The sequence below is a fragment of the Zychaea mexicana genome (assembly GCF_025766255.1).
Source record: "Zychaea mexicana strain RSA 1403 chromosome Unknown BDB00scaffold_229, whole genome shotgun sequence".
NCBI classification, from domain to species: domain Eukaryota; kingdom Fungi; phylum Mucoromycota; class Mucoromycetes; order Mucorales; family Lichtheimiaceae; genus Zychaea; species Zychaea mexicana.
Genome location: NW_026516892.1, coordinates 1 through 9043, shown reverse-complemented (window position 1 = coordinate 9043; position 9043 = coordinate 1). Strand labels below are relative to the sequence as shown.

Genomic DNA, 9043 nt, shown 5'->3' with positions numbered 1-9043 from the left:
TCCAATTCCTATAGAAACAAAATCCGTCAACACAATTCTGCTCCATCTACTAATTAAAACATGGCCGCCCTCCCCAATGCCAGAATGTTCTTCAGCGAGGTCGTCATAAGATGTGTTACCTTTTTTTTTGAAACCGTCTTCGCTTTTACATTAAAAAAAAGAGTACAGTAAAGTATTTTTTGTGGCAGAGAAAAATAAAAGTGGAGCGCCCTTTGCTGTTCCCCAGTAGATTCGCCATTTTCCACCAATTACATTGCCCAAATCCCGTTGTCATTCCGTTGTCATCGGTCGCCACTTGAAATAAATTTCCGTTGTCATCGTTGTCATCATTTTCGCCGTGGCGACCAGGTCGCCACGCCGAAAATGATTCTAGGCATCAACTTTTTTAGTTATATCCGTAACTACAATGAACAGCGACCAGAGCAAATCATCCACCATGCAATCAGCGGAACACCCTTCGAAGCTTTAGATCAAAAATTGATAAAGTCCGTCCGTGCCATCTTGTGCGCTTACCTCCACTACAAGAATGGCGGTAATCTGAATCAACTTGGCTACAAGAGAGAACTGAATGAATTGGCGAAAGGTACTTTCCAAATACAAACTTACACAAATTATTTCTAATTCCTCTTTTTCTAGTTGGATTGCCAAGATCTGCCAAGCCTAGCCATACAATAACTGTCGGTTATCGTATGCTGGCTTTCTACAAGCAAGCTGGCGCCTGGCCAATCCTCTTTTCCGACAAGTTTAACTGGCCTTTCTTCCTCTCCGTACGTAACCTTTTTCTTTCTCACCCTACTTTTTTACTAACATACTTTCTTTAGTTCTCCTCGGACAACTGGGCCTATTTGGAGGAAAATGACTTTTCTCCTTTGCGTCCTTTAATCACACCAATCATTCCTACAATGAACTATCTGACATCGTTCGAGAATGTTGGCTTCTTCTTACATCATATTCAGTCATTAGTAAATATGATGGCTGAAGCCAAGAGTCAAGAACGTGCGTATGGCCGTTATTATCATACTTTTGGTCATTAGAAAATTCATTTTGTCTCTCTCTCTCCCTTTCCATCATAACTTTCTTCTCTTTTTCCACCAAATAAAATCATCAATGTCTTCAATAAAAAACATGTCTTCACAAAAAAATGTAGCCTTTTGAAAAAATGATCAAGATACTGTAGAACCTTCTGGAATCTATCAAAGCCAGTCACCATCTCTTTAAAGCTCAGTCTTTAAAGTCAGAAAAAAGTATATAAAGAGCCAACGTTTGAAACACTTTTCTCCTTCCCCCAACTTTTAGTTACTTAAATGTGAGTGTACAGCTGCTCTTTACTATATAAAAGTCCTGGTTCCTTTTCTGTCTTTTTAGTGGGTTTTTCCTCTCTCTTTCCTATTTAGTCACTTGGGTAGATTTTTCTCCCTTCTTTCCTATTTAGTCATTTCATTAGTTTTTTACCTTTCTTTCCTATTTAGTCGTTTTGGTAGATTTTTCTCCTATCTTTCTTGTTTAGTCACTCGGGTAGATTTTTCTCCTCTTTTCCTTTTCAGTCATTTTAGTGGAATTTTCTCCTGTCTTTCCTTTTCAGTCACTTGGAGGATTTTTCCCCTTTCTTTCCTTTTCAGTCACTTGGGTAGAGTTTTCCCTCTCTTTCCTTTTCCGTTCTTTTGGTAGATTTTTCTCCCTTCTTTCCTTTTAGGTTATTTAGGTGGATTTTCCCCTCTCTTTCTATTTCTATCATTCAGTTACATTTTCACTCTTTAGCCTTTATTTGAAAATCATCTTTTTCCCTTTATTTTTAAAAGTGATTCCGATGTACTAATCATTTAACAATAGCTTTTTCAAGAAAACCTCCTTAAACTCAAACATGTCCGCCAATAGCTCCAACTCTTATGCTTCCAAGGTCCGCTCGTGGGCTTCGTTGGCAAAGTCGTTCGTCACTGGCAACAGCCAGTTGCCTATTGAGGACCCGGTTTCGCCTTCGCCTTTGCTGCCGCAGCAAGAGCCTTTCCCTGCTTTGCCTGCTGGCCAATCGTCTCCCTTGTTGGCTTCACCAGCTATTGCTTTGCTCCCTGTACGTCAGGGTAACCGTTCACCTCGTCCAGAACGTAGAAACTCCTTGGAAAGTCTTCCATCGGATTTTAGCTGGGATGATTCCCAAGAGGCTGCTACTTGTAAATATCATTCCTCTCTCATTTTTCTTTCCTATTTACATCTGATTCTCTGAAAATGAAAATGCACTTCTTTTTTTAGCTCCAAAGGCTGCTTCCCCTCCTTTGTTAAAAAAGAGAAAGGTTGTAGAATCAAGCTCTCCAGTAGGAAATGCTCATTCTGGTGCACGTACAAACCAGTCGCTAGTTGCTCCTCGTCGTTCTGCCTTGGAAAAAGGAAAGTTCCGGGCTCAGCCCAGTGCTGTACGTACACAGCAACCGGTATTCCAATCTACCCAAAAGTCGTCAATTGCAATTTCAGAGCGTTCAGATATCAGCCAAGGTAAACTTATAAAAGTATTCACACTGTCATTTTCTACTTATTAAAAATAATTCAATTGTCAAACTTTCAAAACACTTCAGATAATCGCAAACCTACTCTAAGCAAAAGTATGTATCCATAGTCATTTTACTCTTTTACAATCTCTAATTTTTTACATCCTTATAGTCTTCAAAAGACGTCCAGCTCCTGTGATCTCGTCTACACCACTTTCCGCCCAGGCATCTTATCCCCAATCAGCTCTGCCTTCATCAACATCATCATTCACCCACCGTCTACACCAAAACATTATCGATGCAAACATACATGATAGTGGCAGTAACTATAACCCTAGTCGTTCGGCACATTCCTCTACATCTAGTGGTTCAGAAAGTGAATCTAGCAATAATAGCGGTACTGAAAGCGATAGTACAGAGCCGGGTACATCGCAACCTACACAGCATTCAGGTATTCTTTGCGGTATCGATGAATGCATTTTATATTTTTCTTCAAAATCTGCTCGTAAGCGACACATTCGCAAAACACACCAGAAAAAAGTAAATGTCAAGTATCCCAACAATAATGGTATGTATCTTTCCTATGACGTTTACCTTTTATATTACATTGAAATACTGATGACTTTATAGGAAACGTAACTGCACTTCTTGTCGATGCCAAGCGATATGTCCAATGCCGTTGTGGGTTTAAAACTACCCACTTTCAAGTAATGCAGCGCCACTGTCAAAACTGTGGTTTGCCAGTAGCTGCACCAACTGAGCAACCAACTGTCACTGTACCTGCACCAGATGCTTCATTATTAAGCAATCATGCAATCATTGCCAATGCCTTTACTCGTCTGGAACCTGCCTTTGGCCAAACGTCAAATGTTGATACCGACCGCAAGCTTATCCCATGGTTTTTTGTTCACACAAAGTGGTATGACATTGTCGAACAGTGGAAAACAGGTACTTTTTTTTTACTTTGATAGCTATTCTACATTTATAGCATTGTCAACTTGCTCACTATTCTTTATAGCACACAACCAACACCAACAACAACATCCTAATCGTACATCAAGAAACATCCCTGTCACTATCTACGATTTAACAAAGAAAATCCATGCAGAGGAAAATGTGCTAAAAGTTGTAGCAAAAGTTAATAAGCAGCTTTTTGTCCGCTTGCACAACTCTATTCCTGAAAAAGACTATACCCTTCGTCGTTATCTTAAACAGAAAAAGTAAGTGTCGAAACTATCTACTTTGTTTCAGTCATCCACTCTAACTTATTTGCTTTTCTTTAGACTCTCCGAACCACTCCCTGATCACGGATTCAACCAACTTGAGCGGCCCACTATCCAACGGTATACCCAAACTGGCGCCAATCTATTAACCTTCTTACTTCGCATCCGTCGTTCTCCTCACTGGTCTTTTGTTTTGGGTACCTGGTCTTCCACTATTTCTACCATACTCACCAATATCGCAACACTGTCCACAAATGTCAATCCAGCCCAATTATCAACACACACCGCCGCACAGATTGAATCAGAAATCTGTAAATTGTGGATGGCATTATTGAAAGAAGAAAAACGTTTTGATGTCGCAACCAATGGATATACCATTGCTCGGTTTGTTATTGCTTCGTCCTTGCAATTCAATGGGCAGTTCAAAGACGTCACCTCCATCGCACCTTTTATTTCGCAGATCAAGTACTGGTTCCGCTTACTTTTACTTAACGATATTTACACACGCCATACAAATCAAAACTTAATTACAGTGTAAGTTCTTTGCTTTTTCCATTCTACATTACACCTTCCACACTTGCCTAACAAACTCTTTTTTAGCTTTACCACAAATTACCAAGATTACTTGATCGATGGCAAGTCGTCTGCATATGCTGCTATTGCCGAATACAGCCGGATTGCGTCAATCTCTGACTCGTCAGAATTTGTCACTGACAAAATCACATGGACACCACACACAAACCATCTGTCACTTGCTATGGTCGAAACGAACGAGCGCATTCATGTACATGATTTGCGTCTCTTAGTCACCAACTTAAAAACCAGTATACAGCAAAACATCAACAAACTCACCTTTAACATCGACCTCAACAACCTTCTTCAATTCCGCAACAACAAACCCATACATCTGTACGACGATTTCAACAATCGTGATATCAATTATTCATTTTTTACCGACCCAAAAAACAACCTCCGGCATCAATTTGGCCACATCCTTCACCACATACACAGCACACCACACTTATCCCGTCATTATATTCAACATATAACAAACAACAAAACAACTTACAATCTGTCCACCATTAAAAATTACATCACCACAGCTGAACATATCCAACGCGATTTGTTCATGCTAATGCACCTCACATACGGCCAAACAGCTCGGGCCACAGAGCTAGAAGGCACTTTACTACAAAATACGACACATGCAACACGCAACTTATACTGGTCAAATGAACATCAAACATTGATGCTTCTAACAACGTACCAGAAAACACGTAACATTAAACAACGCGACCAAGCTATCGCCCGTTTTATCCCTCACTCTCTTGTCCGCTTGTTTCTTAACTATATCACCTTCATCCGTCCCATAGAAAGGTATTTACATTTTAAAAGTCTACCATGCAATGTCTAACTCTATTTATTTCACTAGCCTCTTCATTTATGAATGCTCAAATTCCGAACAAAAAATGCTTGATACGATGGCATACTTCTTTGTGCGCAATGGCGTAAAAATGTCAGCCGACCTTCTCCGCACATATTTTCAAGCCCGCTGGCATCAACTCCTTCCTTCTCGTCTGAGTTTCCAAGATTACCGCCATGTATCAGTCGCATTTTCAAGATATCACATCCAACATTTGCTGGCTCATCATGGCTCAAATTATACAGTGGACCTGCAGGCAGGCCACTCGTCCAAAACTGCCGCACATAACTACGCACAAGCATCGACCGACTCAAAAGCACTTTCTTCAGTAGCAATAGAAGAGTATTTTATTGCTTCTGAAATGTGGCATGATTTTCTTGGTATGTTATCTGCGTCCTTATAATTTCACAACCATTCATTGATATATTCACCATTCTTCTATTACAGGTGTCGGCCCTGGGCGTCATCTCTTTCCGGGTGCTATTCCGCAGGCGGAGCAGGATAGAGTTGCTGTCCAACACGGACAATTTCTGGCAAATGTTGCTGCTGCTGAGAACGTTGCATTGCTCGAGATGCAACACCGTTTGCAAGTGCAAAATGACTTGGACAGGCGCCAGTCAACAACCACTTCGACACCACCAGCACTTCCGCAAGGTACATCCTTTTTTTTCATCAACCTTACATGTAAAATCATAATTAATATTGCTCTCTACTGTAGGATCACCTGTCACACCACAGCTGCTTAATGCACTTGGTAAAGCAACCAACTCGCTGTCGCCTTCCTTCCGCTCATTTGAACAGGCACAGCTTGTCACCACCGTCATCTCCCGGAAATCTAGCATACTTGCCATCCAACCTACAGGCTCTGGTAAGTCCCTGCTATTCCTTGTCCCTGCACTAGTCGAGCCGCACTTGACAACAGTTGTTGTTGTTCCTCTCGTTGCACTTTTGGCCGATATGAAACGGCGCATTCAGCAAGCTGGGTTGTCTGTAATAGAATACACTCCCAATATTACTATGCAGCACCCCTTGCCCAACATCATCATCGTCCAAGTGGAACATGCCAGCAGTCAACGGTTCCTAAATATTGTCCAGCAAGTAAACGACCATAATCAGCTAGCCCGAGTCGTAATTGATGAGGTGCATACAGCAATCACATGGCGTTCATTCCGTCCGGCATTATATACACTCCTTTTCCTCCGTTCACTCACCGTACCATTCCTTCTTTTATCCGCAACAATTCCACCATCATTCGAATCCGACTTACATGACATGTTTGGCGCAGACCTTTCAATCATACGACAGCCGTCAATGCGACCAAACCTCTGTTATAAAATCATCAACACTACTACTCCGCAAGCTGCAGCAATATCACACCTACAAGCTCAGTATTTACCATCATCATCACCATCTTCAACGATCATCTACTGCTCTGCAGTAGATGCAACAACATCCATCAGCAACAAGCTTAAACAAGCACTACCGCACCACACCACACAAATATCATACTTCCATCGAAATCTTTCAGTGGAAGAAAAACATGAAAGAACCACTGCCTTTGTTTCCGGCGATTTAAAGATTATGGTTGCAACAAGTGCATTTGGCGCCGGTATCGATTGCTCTACCATCTCGACGGTAATTCACCTTGGCGGCTCTGCATCAATCCTTGATTATGCTCAAGAAACTGGTCGCGCTGGTCGCAATGGTTCTCCTGCTCGGTGTCTGTACTTTGTTGACGTTGAACGCCAACAAAGACAAATACAAAGTCTGAAAAGAGTAAGCCGGCACCTATCCCCGTGGCAAGCATTCAATGATGTCTTTTTAGCATCAAAGTGCATCCGGCAGATACTTGCAGAGTCTTTAGACTCTCAAGTTACCAACTGCTTTGGGTACGGTAATGTCGAGCTTTGCTCTTATTGCCAAAAAATCAAAGGTATACACATAGTTTCATTTTACTATTCAAATTATTAGACACTTAAGCTTCCAACCTATTTGTAGATTCTCCTCTCCCTCCTTCTACTACTGTCCGCCCTTCAACCGATTGGATTATCGATCATACACCACCATCAATTGTATGTATACACAAAGTCATCTTTGCTATTATTCTGTCAGCATTTTGTACTAAACTATAAACCTTTCCTTAGCCGACCCCTACTGATGCATATCTTGGTCTTTCTCGAAAGAGAAAGTATATATCAGATGCTGACAATTTTAAGTCAGTTATGATGATAGCCAAGGATCACTGCATACCTTGCTTGTTTACTTTTGGCATAGCCGAAAGTGAGCATACAACCTCTCTCCAATGCATTGCTCATATTGGTCAATGTTTCCGTTGCTTTGGTGACCACTATGTCTCTAACCCAGCATGTGTAAAACCAGTAAGGGAGGGCTTTTGCAAGAAATGCCTTGTGCCTAACCAGTGGAACCAAACCATCTTCCATGATGGTAACTGGTCGAACTGTAGTGGTACATATGAGGACCTTTTGTACCGTCTCTGCTGGGCAGCCTATCGGCGTAAGCCCCAATTCATACGCCAAGCGGGCTATAGCAAAAACCACCTTACGGCAATCGAAATACAACAAGACTTTGCCTATTGGCTTATAGCTGCTGGCCCCTACACATATCCAAATAACGCCATGTATTTAGGCCATATAATTTTATCACACTTCTTCATCACATAGAACCTTTACCTCTCTTCTCTCCTCTTTTCGATTTTTTATATATACTATTATTATATCTTCTTCTCTGCTCCCCTTTTTATCTTTTATATTAGATCTCTCTTGTCTCTTTTATCTTGTATCCCTTTCTCTCTTTTTGACTCTTATTCTTTCTATTCTTATATTCTTAAATATATTTTACTTATCAAATGGATCTATACTTTAAAAAATCGTTGGGGTAGACCTAGGTCTACTAGGCATACTTAGTTGAGATTACCCTTTCCTCAATATTAAATGGCTTACATCTCTACAACGTATTAATGAAGTAGGACTTTTCATCATAATAAATCGTGTTCCTGGACCATTTCTTTATCCAAAGATCAAATAAAAATTGTGAGTATACCTGGGGTATACCTAGGGTATACTGGGCATACTTAGTACGGATTGCCTTTGCTCAATATTAAATGGCTTATATCTCTACAACTTATTAATGAAGTAGGACTTTTCATCATAATAAATCGTGTTCCTAGACCGTTTTTCTATCCAAATATCAAATACCAATTTTGAGTATACCTGGGGTATACCTGGGGTATACTAGGCATACTTAGTACGGCTTACCCTTTGCTCAATAATAAATGGCTTATATCTCCACAACTTATTAATGAAGTAGAACTTTTCATCATAATAAATCGTGTTCCTGGACTATTTCTTTATCCAAAGATCAAATAAAAGTTGTGAGTATACCTGGGGTATACCTAGGGTATACTGGGCATACTTAGTACGGATTGCCTTTGCTCAATATTAAATGGCTTATATCTCTACAACTTATTAATGAAGTAGGACTTTTCATCATAATAAATCGTGTTCCTAGACCATTTTTCTATCCAAATATCAAATACCAATTTTGAGTATACCTGGGGTATACCTAGGGTATACTAGGCATACTTACTAGAGATTACCCTTTGCTCAATAGTAAATGGCTTATATCTCCACAACCTATTAATGAAGTCGGACTTTTCATCATAATAAATCGTGTTCCTGGACTGTTTTTCTATCTAAATATCAAATAAAAATTTTGAGTATACCTGGGGTATACCTAGGTATACTAGGTATACTCCACCTACTAAGTAATCGCCGTGGCAATTCTATATGTTGTGGTCATGCTGTGATGCAGGCAAGTCAATGGTATTGTAATTAACTTTGCCCGTTATTATTATCAGGTGCCGTAGCTTCCGTTTGTTGTAACAGTTGTTGCTGTAG

At 40.4% G+C, this 9043-nt stretch overlaps 1 protein-coding gene across 1 annotated transcript; it reads left to right on the top strand.

The window, feature by feature from the left end:
• Nucleotides 1-363: 363 nt before the first annotated feature.
• On the top strand, nucleotides 364-1110 carry BDB00DRAFT_934492 (uncharacterized protein; the record flags this gene model as incomplete). Its single annotated transcript, XM_053129158.1, has 3 exons — nucleotides 364-532; nucleotides 637-767; nucleotides 822-1110. 3 exons carry the CDS (start codon nucleotides 364-366, stop codon nucleotides 1032-1034), a joined length of 513 nt encoding a protein of 170 aa, XP_052972314.1. The 3' UTR covers nucleotides 1035-1110.
• Nucleotides 1111-9043: the final 7933 nt, after the last annotated feature.